Raw genomic sequence first — 19,136 nt, 5'->3', positions numbered from 1 at the left:
ACAAATAATCTTGACAAATTTTGTGCAAAACTCAATTGGAATAAACTGTGAAGAGAGTGAATACAATGCAATTTTATCCGAATAAATAAATAATTGTTAAAAGCATTGAGCGAATCATCGAGTATTAAACATCCATTTTCATTGATGGAGACTCACATGAAGCGCCTCCTCTGAGCCGAGCACACGAGTATAAATCTCACAGATTCTTCTCTTTCTGAAATCGTCGACAAGACACATTCATAACAAGCCAGGCACAACATTTCCATCTCAAACTACACACATATTTGACCAATATGAAGAGGAGGAAACATCTACTGTACCTCTCGTCCTTCGTCAGACCTGCCAGCTTCCTGGATTTTCGTGCTAGAATAAAACTGTAAACAAAAAAACATTCTCTCATCCTCAAGTAGTTGAGCAGGTTTATTTAGTTGCTTACTGTCATCCAACAATTAAAATATAAGATTTATTTACCCCATTATAGCAGGCACAGAGCCGTCGGGCTTAGTGTCATCAAGCGTGAGACCGATAGGTGCGTCCTCCTCCTCGATCACCATGCTGCCGCAGTATCCTACACAATAAAACAGCCTAACTCAAGACAATGGTGTGAACCATTTACAATATAACAGAAAGTGAACGGGCACAAACCCTTTTTCCTCCAGAAGTTCTCTTTGTAGTACACCATACATTTGATAACGGATCCCATGGGAACTCTATGAATGAGCTGATTCCTCAGAGGGGGCAGTTCAGGGTTAAAATGGATCTTCAGGTTCAGTCCTGGTGGTATGGCAAGTATGACATATTTGGCCTACAAGGACAGAAAAGAGCAGACTGTTAAAACTGCACACCAAGGTTATTTTAGAAACACTGTATAAGCTCAAAACACATTAGACAAGCGTCCGTTAAGCAGTATTTATATTCTGTCCTTATGTTATGATTGGAGCAATATAGCAGCACATGTTAATATGTGACCATTTGAACAAATATTGGATTGTGCTTTTATGTACATTGTGATATAAATGGTGGGTGTATTCAGTTTTAGATGTAGAAATGGATTGTTGAACAGTGCTGTTCTAGTGCCTTCACCCCAGCAGGTTAAGCGGCTCGACAGAAGTCTTTAATAAGCTTTCAGCACAGGAAAGAGGATGCGGCCAGGGTAGCGGGATGAAGACCCGCTTACTGATAACAATCCACCAAGCTTACACATATGCACTGTGATATGTTCTAATTTTATCCTTCAAATGAGCTGCTTGAGCATGAAATTTCGATAAAACCAGCAGATTCTGAACTAAGACACAACTTTTACTGTCTCGGCTATATGCACATTTTCTGTACATGCATGCAGTTTACAGATGATCTACTGTTGTGCGGATACCACATCCCAGAATGCAATGCTCTCGACTTGACATTCTATTTTCGTGTTATGACCATATGCAAAGTTTCACGCAAAATTAAATAAAACCTTATTTAAAAACAAAATTGGCTGAAAAACATGCAAGGTTATTAGACAAGAAGGTAGCATGCTGTTGATCATTTACCCTATTACAAAACTCTCTAGAACAGTGGTTCTCAAACGTTTTCGTTGTAATGGCCCCTTTGTGTAGAGTGCATCGCTTTGCGGCCCCCAAAATAAAAACTTTCAAATTTTCATGAAACCAAAAACAAATTCTGTTAAACAATGCTGGAACATCAATACTTCTGGTTGGTGGTCCTGTTTTTTGATAAATGTCTATATTTCATATAATAACACAAAATCTGTGGCCTCCCTGGATCCATCCACTGCTCTAGAATACTTGATTTTGATTGGTCGGTCGCAAAATTCCAAGGTCTGTTATTCCCGGTACCAACCGCTAAAACTGATGAAACACCACTAGTAAGTTATGACTTCATTGACCAGTTTAATACTTAATAATCTAATATTTAATGAATAATTGATAGGATTAAACCAAAGTGCATGTTCGTCTTGAACTACTTCATGGAAAGCCTTGATGAGCTATTAAATATTGCAACTCAAAACATATTTCACATTAACCAATAACAAAATTCTCTAATAGGATTTTATGATATTTTATTGGCTCAGCTCATTTCCACGGTCACTTCTCTATATGTAGTTTTGTGCATCTTCTCACCTTATATATCTCCTCATTGACTGTTTTGACCACCAGCAGGTCTCCAGTTTGGTCAATGCTGTAGACGGCTCTCTCCAGCTTCACACGGTCACCCAGCTCTCTGGCCATAGCCTCACTGATCTGACTGGAGCCGCCAGCAAACTTGCGTTCCTGTCATAGAGGACACAAACTCCAGACTCAACAAATGAATGTCACACCTTCATCGTACTGAAGGATCAGTTTATTGGTCATGCATGGCATTTTATTTCAGCAGCCTCAATTCATTATTCTGTTCCATTTATTATGAGCTGTAAAGATGGAGGGAGCACATTATCTAAGTGTGAGCATTACTTATATGACTGCAATTCAATTATTCACCACCAGGTGTCTCTGTATCTCACAGAATCTTGATACATTCGGGTGAAAATACTGTCCACAAAGCACATTTTCAGTTAGGACAGATATATGACACAAAAGAAACAATGATGAAAAGGCCTTAAGTGTCTGTCCCATAGCTCAAAGTCTTTAATACATAATGCAACACTAATCAAAGTATCACAAACTAAATACTTCCCATTTCCATTTATAGGCACCATCAGATACATGCTACCAAAAAACCTTGGAGGACCAACTATAAATGTGACCCAAGTATAGTGGCCGGCAACTATTTCTGTATGTTACATAATCAGTTTGCGGTCAGCGAAATGAACAGAGACTGTACAAGTCAACCGGAGTCATTTCTTACACTAGAAGAATGTATAATATATAAAGACTTTATTAAGATTCACAAATATTTTTGCACCAAATGTTTTGTACAATGTTTTTTTTTAAATCACCATGAGGGGTATTGTAATGGACATACTCTTTTAAAAGAAATTCGAATCAATGAGCATCAATCAATCTTTGACGTCAGACTTGACGTGATGAGCCACATTTGAGCATGGTGAAGCATTAATGAGATTTAAGAGCTACATTGGAAAGGATTTTTAGTGAATGACTTAAATGTCTGTATGGTCAGTATACAAAGATATGGTATTTTATGTTTGATATTGTATTTTTATTTCGATACAGAGAACATATAACCTGATTTGGAATAACATGAATGAATACATTTCTAAAATAAATACTATTTTTAGTGAACTATTACTTTAACACAATCTACCCTTTGCTCTATTTCCGTGACATGAAACCATCTCTCTTTCTTCTACAGAAAATCTATTCTTTTTCTAAACGGCCCATTAGGACAGCTGTGGTTAACTAAATGACTGCTAAAGATCTGCTGCTGACAATATCTAGTGCAGTTGGCAGGAGCATTTGAATCAACTAGTTACAGCCTGCAAACTACTAACAAACACCTGCTTTCCTGTTTCATCTTCCTGCTTTTCCGGCTTCCTATTTTCAACGAGACATGATGGTGTGTGGAGGTTAAAGCCCACATCTCTCACTCACTGGTTCTCGCCCAGAGATGTTGATTATACTTTAAACACACACGCTGGTGCGGTGAAAAAGCCAAGAAGACACACACATGCACACTACTGTGCAAACGTGAATGTCATCATCCTATGTCAGGGTGCTGCTTTTGGCGTTTACTTTCTATATAATTAACTCCGAGAAATAACCAGCTGAAATAATGTGCATAACTGCACATCTAAACATACTGCTGTTTGACAGACACAGAAATGTGCACGTGCAGATGTAAATAGATGATAGATAGATAGATAGATAGATAGATAGATAGATAGATAGATAGATAGATAGATAGATAGATAGATAGATAGATAGATAGATAGATAGATAGATAGATAGATAGATAGATAGATAGATAGATAGATAGATAGATAGATAGATAGATAGATAGATAGATACCTGGCCTCCATTGGTGGTGGAGAAGATTCTCATAGTCCCACCACACTGCTTGACGTACCACAGGAACCAGAGAGCAGAGACCTCATGGGGCTCGGAGGTCACGTTCACATTGACAAACAAAGTAGCGAAGCGGCGAGCTGCCCTGTTAATGGATATACACCATAAACAGCCAATACACCATGAGCAATATTTTACATTAAGTGGGTTCTGTCTCCGTACTTGGTCCAGCAAATCTTGTCGAAGAGCTGCTGCATGGTCATCTTGTCCCATTCTTTAGCATGAGGGGCTCTCCATGGAGCTTCCTTTGGAATCTAAAAGGCACATTAGCAGAAATCAGGACAGTTTTGTAAACAGATGGTTTGCCGGTCTTATCTGGTTTATGCTAGTCTAGCTGGTCTTCTAGCTTACGAAGAGCTAGAAGCACACAGGCTAGAGTGGTAGACCAGATGAGATCAGTTTGAACAGCTATTCATTCATTGTATAAAGTAATTACTGAAGTTTCATTATGAATGTGACATGGTCCTGTACCTCCATTCCCATCTTGTCCATTGTCCTCCATAGATTGTTGTAGTCTAGGTAGGCCAGTGGGTTCCACACTGGAGGGAAAGACCCTTTGAATGGATACGATTTCCCCTTGGAAACATGATAATGAAATAATGAATAAGTGTAAAAAGTGTAATTCTTATTTTTTGTCATTGCGATGACATAATGTCTTCATCATAGCCATCATGATCTCATCATCATTATACACGCAATTAACTTGGAATGGAAAACACTTTTCACTGCCTAAAATATACGTAACTACATTTCGCTTGGCTTGGCCTCAAATCAGTTAATGCAGGGCTTCTGTTCACAGTCGGGCTAATACAACCGAGAGATCAGAAACAAGTCGACCTTATCAAATCTAACTTGGATTTTATTATATTCTCATAAAATGTCTTCTTCATTAAGACCAGGACAAGAGACGTGAGCTCATTTTGGGTGTAATATGGAATAATGATGAAATATCTATAAACATACAAATATATTAAAGCAGAAAATTCATAATGCCATATAATGACAATATTAGTCTTTGGCAAACAGCAGCTATATGACACAAGCTGTAGTGGAAACGCTTAGTCAGTATGATAATACTCGGTGTGGCAGGCCAATGGGGTAAATATACGCAGACATGACTTCATACCTGGATTGCTCTGTTGCTGTGGGGCTCTTAAATGAACACAGATTGATTAATGTTTGACTACAGATAAAGGACGAAGCGCTGCATGTCAACATGAAGGCATTAATGATTGCTCAGATGAAAATGAAGTCTCTGATAAAGAAAAGTCCAGAGTGACAGTATGAGTGTAGTAAAGGTAACTGAATGAAGCAACTTGTTCAGAACTGCCGACTCGGTCAAACACCTGTCACCTATAAAGGATGTGCAGAGTTACACGCACATGGAAACGTTTGGCTACATACGACACATTACAATATATACAGTAGGTTCATGGAGAGGTTCACAAATATTAAAATACTTGTATATATGTGCATCATATATTTTAAAATATTACAAACTTTTTATATAGGTGACGAGTTTTTTCTGTGAACAAGTTTTTAATCTTTAAGATTGAAATGTTAGCTTATATACGGTATGGATACACCCCCATGAAAACGAGATGGTGCATCTCAAGAGGTTTATAAAAAAAATGCATTTGAATATATATAGCCTATACAGTATATTTAGCCTATAGGCTATATATTCGGTTGTATTTTCCCTTTCATGTTTGCGCTTTCACTATAACATTAACAAATAATGAAAGTAGAATCATATATACATATATAAATATATATACGCTGTATATATCTAGTCATATACGAGCTTTCTGCCAGAGACAAAGCTATTTGTCGTGTCATAACATTTTCAATACACCATTTTGAAAAACCCTGTAATTTTATTGCTCATGGAATACGTCTGAGTGGAATGAGAGGTTTTTCTACAGAACCAGACGCTATTTGTTGGACAGTAAAATTGCTGAAAACACTTTAACTAAACTGTCAGCAGTTCTCAGTAGAAGTCATCTGTCCTACTATAATGCCTCTGTGGCAAACGGTTGAACTCTGTGTAAAATCCCTTATGTGAAATGTTGTCATATTTATGAGCTTTCAACGTGACTTTGCCATCTGTATTTCTCACTGAGATCTCTGAGTAAGCCTGCAGGAAAACAAGACACTGCTGTACATGTTTAGCTACAGTACATAACCACGGTGTTCTGTTTGTGGGCCTAAGAAAACCACAAATCCATTATGACAATATGAAATATAATATTAATATTATTCCTATTCCTAATACTAGTCCTAAAGAATCAGGTCAATACTTTACAACTTTTCCTAATCTTGTGAGAAATGATTATAAACAATATTTCAACAAAACTGTAATCTTACCTAACCACAGGTCACAACATAAACTGGATACATAATTTTAGTTGTGGGGTCAGATTTGGCAGGAAATGTCAATTGTTTTTCAACACACAATGTCAAGTAACCTGCTATTTTATGTTTTGAACAGAGATGGCGATAGAGAGGCAAAAGACACGGATCGCATCTGAAAGAGATCTGATCCATTTCAAGATAATAAAATTCTCTGTGTCGTGTACAGATCATAGATAAACTGTACACTACTGCTGCTATTTATTCTGATTTTAGATTACAATCTTCTTTTGTTGACGATGTTTTTTGCAGGTATCAAATTGACTAATGCAACTACAACGGATGCCTGACATTTCTGAATACTGTATGTCTACACTGTAATAAAAAGAAGAGTAAAGCTAAATTGATTTTTACTTGCTTGTTTATTAAAAGCCAAGAAGACATTTTAAACCAATAACATATTAAAAGATGTTGAAGGGGAAATATGATTCTTTCACACACACATCACTGGGACCCCAAATGTAAAAATTACAAGACATCCTCAACAAAACATGAAGGATAAAGAACATTTCCATATCATCTGTGAGACAGCCAGACCGATGCAAGAGAGGACATTAGATCGCTCACCATCCAGCAACAGGTCTGTTCCCATGGTGACGGAAGTGAGGTGGAGAGATGGAGTGCATCTCGTATGATATCCTTTTTAGACAGAGCAAACATAAGCCTCAACACTACTACAAACCTCACACTACTCTATATTTACACTGATGTTCATCACGTCTCAATGAACAAAGAACACATTCTGGCCAATAGAAATAAGTTGTTTTCAAGCAACCTATTAGGTTACAGTATACATTTTACAGAAATCATAACATGTCATGATTTCTCATCAGTGATTGTGTCATCTTTTCTAAAATATATTCTGATAAAAAAGCTTAATCTGCACACATGACTTTATACAGTATATATAGCATATCAAAGCCATTCATAAACTGACCAATGAAGGAGCATCTTTTAATGAGTTGTCTGTCATGTCAACATCTCACCCAATGATATGACTTTAGGGGTGGGAGTAACTCGTAAATTATTTTTGTCATTCTATTTGCTTCACAGTTTGAACACAATCATAATGTTATATGCTAAAGCTGCCTGAAGGATCAGTTGTATATATGTTACAGAGCTAGGCAGAGGAAACTGGGTCTGGCCTTCAGGATTACAGCTATAGAAAAGCTGATTACACCGGCGCCTTGGCTGCATGCTTACCTTAATTATAAAATGGCCCGCTCATTGTAAGGCCCTTTATTGGCTAATACTGGGCCCAGGCCAATACATGACTGCTGGGTAACAGGTGATACTGTAAAAGCAGTCATAAAACCCTCAGCAAATGGTGTGCGGACACAGATGCCACTGGCTACGTGAGTGGAAGATAATTATTAGTTATTATTAGATTATTAGTGCCTTTCATAATACTACACACAGCGTAAATCGTTCGCTCAGCGTAAGATCAGAGATAAATCCAAAGGTCATTATAAACACGACATTTTCATGTAGTCAGGTTTTCAGTTTTCAGTATGATGTCAACTAAGAGAAAAGTTACCAACAATGAATCTTTTCCTTTGAAGCCCTCAAGTACTCAGCATGCCTGAACATGTCTGTGTTATGATATTTGAGTAATCATTTTCTACAGTACTGACGTGTGCATATCAAAAGCATTTGGAGAACTGTGTTTGGCTGGGAAGTCAAATAGTAGTTATTTTTTTAAAATCTATAAATGATAAATGTATGAATCATGCAATAATCCATACAATAACACAAAAGATAAAACTATTTCCTAATGCTACACACTAAAACTACTTCTTAATAGTATACCCTAATGTTCAGATGTTTGATGCAACAATGATAATGGACTAGATAAAGTACATCAAACAATATTGTATCTATAAATTTATTTCAAGATGTGCCAACAAATAATAATTGTGCAATGTCCTAAAACACTTTATTCTTACACTGTAAAAACTTTAACTGTTTATTTGACAGAATTTTTACCCATTTTTGAAATGCAGTAAAAATGCCAAATTACAGAAACAGACTGCAGATTTACATGTCGGGTAAAATAACATGTAAAGTTATTTTGGCGCTTCAGGTACTGGAATATCATTTTTTTACAGTGTACTCAAGTTAAATAGATGACAGTTTTGGAATGTATTTTTGTATATCTATTCTCAAAGGAACGGCAATCATTTTGTGTCAAAGTGGCTCAACTAATAGCAGAAGTTACTAATATGATCAATAGTTAGTTACTGTAGAAATTTTCAATGATATCTGTTAATTTGAACAAAATAAATGTTCTTGATCGAGACAAAATACATAGTTTGCATACTCTGACTGACAGAGCTATAGAGCAGTCCTGACTGCCAAATCCATTCCACAGTTTCATCCAGAGGTGGGAGTAAGTCACAAGTTTCAAGTCTTAAAGTCCCTGTGAAATAAAAAATTACAATGCCTATTTTTTTATGAAATATTGCAGCGCTTATTGTAAATGGTTTATCAATGTGGGTCAATCTCTTTTTAAAATTCATGTGCCCTCATAATCTTTAGTTAAAATCTAAAAATGCACTTCCTTCCTGTAATGACTATCCATCTTAAATGACAGATGTTAGACGGCTTGGGCGGAGCATCAGTTAACTCCTCCCCTTCAACTGTCAGTCTGCTGCCAGTTCCATTTCAAAATGCAACGGCTGTTTTTATACATCCAATCAAATCACAGAGAAAGACAAAAGCCACGCCCACTATTTTTCTCATTAGAAATTCCATTTCACTCGGAAATCCGTCAAAATACGGAAGTAAAAACGATTGCAACTTCCGGTTCACAGGGACTTTAACCTTCAAGTCTCAAGCAAGTCCAAGGCTGTGTCCGAAATCGCCTACTATATAGTATGGAAGTAGGCGATTTCGGACACAGCCTTGGACTTGCTGTATGAGCAAAATGAGTATGAGTCATGAATAATATGTCCGAAACCTCAGAATGCAAAAAACAGTAGGAGAGAAATACCCGGATTGTCTACTACTTCCGCCAAGATTCGTGAGTGTGGATAGGATGCACACTTATCTATCCCATGATGCCATGGGAGTTGAGCAACGGTCAAATTTCAAAAGTAAATCAATATCAATATAGCGGAAAATTTTAAGGCAGATGTCCATTTTTTATGTAAGTGCCAATAAATGAATTTCTCGTGACTAAATTATGTTTTTATCAATGCTCACAAGCAAGTCAATTCAAGTCACTGCTTTATGTCAAGCAATTCAAGTCAAGTCAAGTCGTAGCTTGGGTCAAGCAAGTCATACAAATGTTTGATGATTTAACTAAATTTATATATTAAAATAAGTTAAAACTACAGTAGTTATGGACTATGGGAGTTTTATTTGCAAAAAAAATATTATATGCATTTCTACTCAAAAGTTTTCCACATACAGCTGAGTTATTAATACAATAAAAATCTAAATATAAAACATAAATTAAAATTAAAACTCCATAGCCTCTGACTCAACATTCTCTTACTTCAATCGGAAAACCTCCTTGGTTTTGAGAGGAGAAGGAAACGCCCCAGTTCCCAAAGACAGAGCCAGAAAACGTGGGAGACAGACAGAGAGAAAGAGTGCCCCTCAATGCAATAGCGATTGTCGTTTGATGAGGAGTGCTGCCATGGTAACCCAAAGGGATGCTACGATCAGGAGATAATGGCATGAGGAAAAAGAGGGCAGCTCCTTCAGAGCAGATAGACCATTGAGTAACACAAACATACATTCATAAACACACACATATCATTAAAAAGACAAACTAAAAAACACAACACATACAAAAAAAACAATGAAACCGAAAAGTGGCAGTGCAATGTGGCACCAACAAGTAAACACTTATTGTTTAACATACAGTTACGTGGAAGGAAGTTTGGTCCAATGAAATGACACCATTGGCAGGCTAACTAGCCCATTACAGCAGGAATACAAAAAGACAACTGACTAAATTTCCTGCTGACAATCGCTTGCAAGTCAATGTACAAAAGACAAGATTGGTGTTTACAAATTGTGTCTATTAAAGGGACAGTCCAACCGAAAATGAAAATTCTGTCATCATTTACTTGATCATGTCATTTCAATTCTGTTTGACTGACTTTCTTCTGCAGAACACAAAAGAGGATATTTTTAAGTACACTGGTAACCAAACAACACTGGCCCCCATTGACTTCCATTGTATGGACACAAAACCACTGAGACATTTCACAATATCTTTTTTTGATATTCCACAGAAACACAGTCATATAGAGGTTTTATATGCAATGAGGGTGAATAAATGATGACAGATTTTTTTTGGGGGGGGGTGAACTATCCGTTTAAGTAAACCTTATTTTACGTACTATCAACATGCGTCTAAATGTCATCTACAGACATCGGGAATTATTCAGAAATGAAGCCTTGAAGATCATATCGGACACATGTTATGTGCACAGTCTTACATATTGGCTTTATCTGCTATGTCTCTGCATTTATGCCTCTGGGTGTATTCTGACGAAACCTGTTAGGGAATAGTTGGCTTGACATTGACTCACAGTTATTGCTCCGTCAAGCTGCCTGAACGAAGGAACCAGCCGATCGTTTTCAAATGTACAGCATTAATTCTGTCTGCTTTTACATCTAATTTGAACAACATACTGCACTTTTTCATGCGTACTGTATGTTTTTTACAACAAGCTATCGTATGGCTTGATAGTGTTGTTCATTTACATGAACCTACTAACATTATCAACATTCATCAAGAGATTTAAAGGGACAGTTCACCCAAAAATGAAATTCTGTCATCATTTACTCACCCTCAAGTGTAAATTCAACATGTGTAAATTTTGTTGGTCTGCTAAACAATATAAAGAATGTTTGTAAACAAACAATTCTGGTGTACTGCTGACTTCCACAGTAGGCCTACAGCAAAAACTACTATGGTAGTCAATAGTGCCCCAGAACTGTTTAGTGTCCCACATTTTTCAAAATATCGTCTTTTGTGTTCAACAGAACCAAGAATTTTCATCACTTTAAGATATTAAGATTGAAAACAACAGAAAAACACGCTATAGTGCAAATCTTAGTATTTTTTAATAATTATCATAGACACTAACATGGTAACGTTAGACGGGTATTTATTCTGGTGAGGGATTCTGGAGAACATGCCACAGGGCCCTTTCCATGGCAACTGAAGTCAGAGTCCATCCTGACATAATTTACACTGAAAACCCCACTGCATCTTCATCCTGACCTTGATCTCTGTGCACACCATCTATGCGTGTCCGCTCATTGATCTCAGCTCGATAACTTCTCATGCATTTTCCATTTTCAAGTGTTTTCTGTGCAATAAGAAAGCGCAATACTAAGAAGCCTGTGATTTATGCTTGTAATGGAAGTGGAAGAGACACTACAGCCAAATCTAATAAGGTCATGCAGCGTGCATGTGCTAAGGGCAGTGATGCATCCACTCAAATTGAATATGGGAGGGGGGTGGCTGATGTCTTGAGTTCTGCCCTTCTTACCCACTCTGAGCAGCTGAAACCATATTACAGGCTTCCTTCAGGCAGCGATTAGCATCTACAGGCTCAAGCTCAGCACACTAATGCGAAAGCGGGACTCAGTATTCAAGCCTCTTCGGTTGTGCGCGCCAGGCCCGGCTCTGACTTCCTGTGCATTAAGACATGAGTGTGCATGAACAAAAGACTGAATTATCAGCGCAGGCTTTGCCCTAGAGCTCTGAGTAGGGATGGGTTTTGTGGAAGGGGGAGGGATCTTGTTCGAATTTTTTCCGGTTCCTTCAGTATGTCAGTGTTGTGTGTGTGTAGACTTTCACTATGGTTTACCTTCACATAGTGAATCAGAGACTCTTCTTCGTTGACTTTGTACGTCTTTACTCCATATTGTTTGGCTAGCCTCAGGATTCGGTTTTGAGTGGGACCGATGTATGCTCCTCCTAGATCCACCCATTTGGTCTCCTTGTTCTAAAAACATACAATTTTGTAAGGTGTCATTTCAAGCATTTGATCTTTGATAAACTTTTAACAATAAAAGCAAAAAAGGACCTCAAATTAGATTGTGGAAGCATATTTGTGTTAAAGGGACAGTTCACCCCAAAATTAAATTATGTCAGAATTTGTTCCAAAGCTAATTTCTTGGTTCTGTTGAACACAAAATAAGATATTTTGAAGAATGTGGGAAACCAATCAGTTCCGGGGGCACCTTTGACTACGATAGTCGTTTTTCTTTCTACTATGGTAGTCAATAGTGCCCTAGAACTGTTTGGTTACAAACGTTCATCCAAATATCCAAATATCTTTCTTTATGTTCAGCACAACGAGAAAAATGTATATAGGTTTGGAACAACTTCTGGGTAAGTAAATGATGACTACATTTTTATTTTTGGGTGAACTGTCCCTTTAATACAGAATATTCCCTTAAATCGAGACAACAGTCAGTAGACCCATGTATTTGTCCCAAATGTACAACTGTGTGGTGTATGAAGTAAATTTATGTTTATGCATGTAATATTTAATATTAGTTTCACTTTCAGACTCTTTAACTTTCTTTATCTGTTTTGTGTATGCACAACTGTAAATACAGGTGAACGGGCAAAATGTTTTGTGATTGGATCACTCAAACCACGTTCTGATGTAATCAAAAGCCAACATTCACATTAGTGGTGCAAATGCTAATCCATCCTAATGTGAACATTAGATTGCAAACTTTGTCATTTATAAAATGCTTCAAAACAAATTAAACACTGAAAAATTGGAAAAGTATATATGTTCACTCGCACAAGACTTGGCAGACATTCTTGTGTTTGTTTAATATGTGATAACACAGATCACATGAGCAAGTAAAGTTAACATAGAAACCAGCATTAGCATCACTTGAAATGTCACATGATTTATTAGCAGGTGTAAACGGGGCTTCAGATGAATGTTTTACCTGAACAGTGAAGGTTCTTCCACCAACACGGTTTCTGGCTTCCAGGACCACAGGGTTTAATCCGCTTTCCACCAACAGCTTGGCGGCACTCAAACCTGTCAGGAGGGAAAGCAGAAAGGATGAAACTGGCATCTGAGCGGAGCTGTAACACATGGGGTATGATTTTGCTAGACAGATAACTGGAGCAATATATGCAAAATCTTAGGGCTGGGCGGAATAAAATGTCAACCGTAAGAGATTTTTCTATTCCGTCCGTATATCCCGCAGAATGTAAATAGGTGTAGTAAACTCGGCGCTCTTCAAGTTAGGAGTTATGATGAAAAAACATGTTAATTAATGCACCCATAACAAAGTAACAAATCAAATACTCTTTTGACCTTCTTTCAGTCTGTAGTTTCGTGATTCGCTCCAGTCGGCGCTTTCTCTCTCACCCGCAGTGCTCGTGCAGGGGTGCAGGTATCTGCGCGTGCCGTGCATATTAAAAAAGCTCATTCTCACGTATTTCAGAAGTCAGATTGTTTTGTAAAGCTGTTAATAGTTTTAATAAAGTTCAACATTAGGCGAGCCGAGGCAAAACTTGCACTGAAATGCACGATGATGCTCACAGCATGAGCGCTTTGACGTGACGTGCTGCAAACCCCCGTTTTGGTAGACGCGTGTGGAGTCACCAGAGACTCGCAGTGCAAAGACAAGCGCGAGAATAAACAAACCTAAAGACAGAGAGTCGCAAGTTTCGCAACACACAAAAAATGAGCTTATAACAGAGAGTAAAGAGCGACGAAGACAGACCCCATGAACACCAGTTTATAACACCAGTCATATACAGTACTGTACTCTCATTGTTTGTGCATATATTCATACTTCATTGTTATACTTGTTGTCTATCTTCCTACTGTATACATATCATATAGCCAGAAGATAAATAAATAATAAATCTCATTATCAGAACTTAATTTGATATCTTTAGTACATTTTCATAACTTGCCTACATTATAACAATGGTGAGCATTCAAATGAACTGTAATAAATAAATTAAGTCAATCTAAGAAAATTGAGGTATACCATTATAATGGGAGATTGTTAGCGTGAAATATATCGTTACCTTGAAATAAAATGACTCATTCGTGAAATAGATTTTTGGTCATTCCGCCCACCCCTACTAAATCTATTGGTATGTGAACATAAGTATCTTTTTTAAAATCTCCAGCCTAAAATTATTTTCAAACTGTGTTCCTGTCTTGATAACATAGATGTTCCTATTGACGTGTTACTAATGAGCATTCAGGGCTGTGCCGATAAACGATATCATATCGAATCGCGATAGAATGTATTTCAAAAACGATGATAAGCTATTGGCATTTTGACTCGATATGGATTAATCTTACAGTTTAACAGAACGCAGAAATAAACGCAACAACAGTCAGTCAGCGTGCAGCTTTTATCATGCGCGTCAATGTACAAAGTCCATTTCATACAGCACTTGGCAAAGAAAACTCGACATGAGGAGGAAAACATGACTGGAAGCGGAAACAAAGGTAAAACTAACCTCGAGTTGTCATCACGCGGTTTATCAAGTGTCTTATTTTTTTCGCAATCGCCGGTTAAACAAAACAAACTTGGGGCACAATTGCAAGCGAGTTACTTCGAAACTCAAGCACAAACGGTTTTATATCCATCGTTAACATATCTGCTAACATGAGCTGGTGCTTATGAAACAAACCAGCGCCGCCTGTACAGATTAGAGATGTAATGAAGTGAGTTTGTGTGCACATTAAAATATTGAACCTTGTATGTAAAATGCTTGCATGATTAAAGAAATGTACTACAGTTTATGTGAGATGTCTTTAAGGTTCACTGAATACATTGAATGAATCCCACTACTCGAGCAAGACATTATTGCAGCGTTATGTATGTGCGCAGGTGCTGAGCCAATAGCGTTCGAATGTACGCAGTAACGGAGCCCTTTCATTGGTTGAATGTACTGAACGAACACTCCCTTTACTTAACCAGTCAATTGAGTCAAAATGAGACTGAATGAACTGGTACATGTTGTTTATGGCCTAATATCCTCTCTGTTGCAACAGTGCATTCATTTAATTGAATTTTAACTGGTTAAAGGTTAACTTTTGTTAATAAACTGTATTTAAAATAGATTATTTTAAATACAGTTTTGTAATTAAATATATATCGAAATAAATATTGTTATCGATCAATATAGAAAAAAACTATCGAGTTTACTTTTTTGCCATATCGCCCAGCCCTAATTGACAGTCCTTGTCATTCACTTTCTATTGGGTGATATTTAAAATGACCTTCTATAAAAACATCTTCTATGTGTTTAAATAACATTTTGTGAGTTGTGAGTCTGCAATGGTAATGTAAAGGGGTCTGGCTAGTATGGTGTACTCAATACTCAGGCAAACATGTGACCATTAACAAACACACATTGGCAAACATTTGTGTCCATTCAATTCTTTGGTAAATGATGAAGCAAGAGATTCTTTACGGTATCATCAATTTCTCTCAGGGTAAACCATCAAATCAATAAACACCAAATTATTACCAATAAATCTTTGGCTGCAATCACTGAAATTTAAACCCTTGAGGCTATACAATGGTAATGGTGTCAAAGCAAAAAAACAACCGTTTCTTTCACTGCTCTACTTTACACTAAAGTCACAAGTAAGAAGTCAAAAAGCACTTTACATGGGTTTCTCAATACACACACACACACACACACACGCACACACGCACACACGCACACCCCCACACACACACACACACACACACACACACACACACACACACATTTCCTCTCTTCACAGAGGATGTGAAACTTATGAATTTCTAATGATGTCATGAGTTTTTAACCACATTCAAAACCAAAACTAGGACTTCTCTAATGGGAGCAGTTGCAGACTGCACACACAACTTCTATACAAAAAAAGTAACACAACATGGAGATGATTTTATGACTATGTATTTATATTAAAAATTCTAAATATATATTTTACGATTTACACTTATTCAGTTCACTGAATCTATCAAACAGACAGTCCTGCCCTAAATTCATGTCAACAGTTGATCTCAGTTGTACAGTCTGGTCAGGATACATGACCAAACAGAGCAATGTTTTTATGTCACAAAAAGACACAGCAGCGTTTACAGCTTTTGGGAGACTCAAACTTCAGATGGCTTAGTTGCAAGTGTAGCATCTCACACTGCAGTCAAAGTTTTAGATGTCCAGAAAAACAGCTCACCCAGCAAAATATCCAAACCATCTTTAGGTTTCTGCATCAATAATAAACAATACCATATCATTTACCATATCATGTTAACAAAAGAAGCACAGATACAACCTAAAAGAAATGATTAAAGGTTTTGTGGTTACAAAACCTGACCAGTGCCCACAGCTGTGAGCTCTCATATCTGGTTGAAATGATTGTTTTACTACATAAAGCCAGAAGAAAACTGAATATAAAGCTCTCAGAACAGCACAAATGAGCTCACAGTCATATGTGGTCTAGTGAAACCTGATTATTCAAGTGTTATCCCAAAGAGATGGAGGATGGAATTGTTCCCTGGACCAATTTAATACAATCTCATATTTCAGTGTCTGCATACTGCCGTATCTGATGCTATATCAAGGATAAATACACTGAGATCTCAAAGCTCAGAGTCACCCAGCTCAGGATAAAATATAGTGTGATCTATTCACACGTGAAGTTTAATTTTGTTTCTAACTGCTCGACTGAATTGAATGCATTCTTCGCCCTTAAATAGGCCTCTTGTGAGAACGTTGACCTTATCCGCCATGTTTGAGGAAGCTTCGTGACATTAAAAAAGCTAAAGTTTTCAGCAACTTGGCAGAGACAAAATGTAGTCTGTCTTTGTCGCTCATTCAGGGACCACACTAACTCATCTTTTCAACTGCCAAGTAAACACGCATAAACACAGATGGTGAGGAATACAAACACGAAGCTCAATGTGCACAACAAATACAGCATACACACAGAGAAAGACTATACAACAACTTCTAGGTGAATCAATGATTCGCAGATGCAAGCAAATATGTCATGGTCCTGCCTTCTTGTTCATGATTTTCTAGTCTTGTGGCAGTATCGTGACAGATCCCTTATGTTTAGTGTGAGAAAGTCATGGTTTGTTTATCATTGACGTGCCATGTGCTTTCTCGTGTCTCGTCATTGGCTCCGCCCCTCTCGTTTCCCGTATTGCTTGCCTGCCTTGTCTCATGTTCCTCACCTGCCCCTCGTTATCTTCCTTTGTTTGTTCCCTATAAGATGCCCTCGTGTTCATTGTCCTGTGCTCCTTTGTTGTGCTTGTATGCGTGTCCGCTTGTGTTATGTTCTCCCTTTGTATTACCTTGCCCCTTGGATGTTCTTTGTTATCAGTCGTGTCTTAGTTAGTTCAGTTAGTAGTGTCAAGTGTTATATTAGTTTAGTCCAGTCCAGTTTATTGTTCCTGTCAAGTCTTGTATTATTTATCTGTCAGTGTTGTTTATTGCCTTGTGGATTTTTCCTTTGTGTTTACTTATTAAATAACTGTTTTTCACTACCGCTGCCTGCATTTGGGTTCTTCGCCTGCACAGCCGTGACAAAATATTTTGATTCATCTCATATTTGTATGATTAATAATATTTACAATTATTACATTGAGGCATTTTTTACATTGAGGATGCATATCTTTTAAGATTTAAACAGAAAAATGTATATTTAAAAAATATATATATTTTTATTAAAAAAAACATCAGGGCAGAAATTAATATTCTAATTCAATATGAAAGACCAAAATTTTACTAATGTGAGTGTGACGAGGGAGGCGGGACGAGAGCCGTGAGGGAACGACGCAAGGCCGGTGGCGCAAGTGATAATGAGTGTCAGCTGTGCGTTACACCGGTCTCGCATCTCTCATGGAGGAGCTATCGCCGGCCACCAGGAGGTGGAGGAGGATCGGGATGTCGTGAGAGATGCGAGACCGGTGTAACGCACAGCTGACACTCATTATCACTCGCGCCTCGTATACCTTATGCCTCTGAAGCAACCTACTGAATACACCTGAGTAGTCACAGTATCAGTTGTATTAAAGGAGTAGTTCACTTCAAAATTTGCCCCCATTGACTTTCCATAGTAGTTTTTATTTCTACTATGGAAAGTCAATGGGGGCAAATTTTGCAGTGAGCAACTCCTTTAAGAGCTTTATATGTTTAGCACATAATATGTTTAGTTTAGATATAATCCTGTATGATCATTTAGCCTAATTATCCTCATTAGCCCCCTAGGCCTATATGTATTTATGAGCAGTGTTCTTTTATTTTGTATATTCCCTTTACCAGTTTTAGCAGCAATTTACCAGTAAGTAGTAAGGTTCTTGTAAATAGTAAAGTGTAGAAGCCATGTGTTTGTTGGATTACCATTTTATTACCATAATTTAACTACAAACATAAACTATAGCTAGTATAATGAAACTATGGTATTTTTAGTTGCTGTGGTTTTACTAAAGATTATTAATTGGAGTATGGTTCCTATATTTAGAAAATGGTAAATTTGTGGATACTGTGGTTTTACTGCAAATACCATCCCTGCTGAAAAAAAACAATGAATTTTTGAATTAGAATGAGATTTTTAAATTAAATTCCTCTTTGTAGTGTGTTTTGGGTTTTATTCCAATAGGATTTACCATCCCATCCAATAGAATCCATCACATACAAGTAGACAACAGTATCCATAGTACAAT

General features: G+C 37.3%; 1 protein-coding gene across 1 annotated transcript in view; it reads right to left on the bottom strand.

The window, feature by feature from the left end:
• The window catches only part of mao (monoamine oxidase), a 45,201-nt gene that overhangs the window by 5,269 nt on the left and 20,796 nt on the right, over positions 1-19,136 (bottom strand). The window contains exons 2-11 of the mRNA XM_057336520.1: positions 13,383-13,477; positions 12,278-12,415; positions 4,500-4,604; positions 4,191-4,282; positions 3,972-4,113; positions 2,127-2,276; positions 646-805; positions 472-568; positions 321-374; positions 157-214 (exon numbers count right to left, since the gene is read on the bottom strand). Coding sequence (XP_057192503.1) covers positions 157-214; positions 321-374; positions 472-568; positions 646-805; positions 2,127-2,276; positions 3,972-4,113; positions 4,191-4,282; positions 4,500-4,604; positions 12,278-12,415; positions 13,383-13,477 — 1,091 coding nt within the window. The remainder of the gene's footprint in view (positions 1-156; positions 215-320; positions 375-471; positions 569-645; positions 806-2,126; positions 2,277-3,971; positions 4,114-4,190; positions 4,283-4,499; positions 4,605-12,277; positions 12,416-13,382; positions 13,478-19,136) is intronic.

The sequence above is a fragment of the Triplophysa rosa genome, linkage group LG6 (genome assembly GCF_024868665.1).
Source record: "Triplophysa rosa linkage group LG6, Trosa_1v2, whole genome shotgun sequence".
Lineage (NCBI taxonomy): Eukaryota > Metazoa > Chordata > Actinopteri > Cypriniformes > Nemacheilidae > Triplophysa > Triplophysa rosa.
Note: the sequence above shows the minus strand (reverse complement) of the source record. Positions and strands in the feature narration are given on the sequence as shown.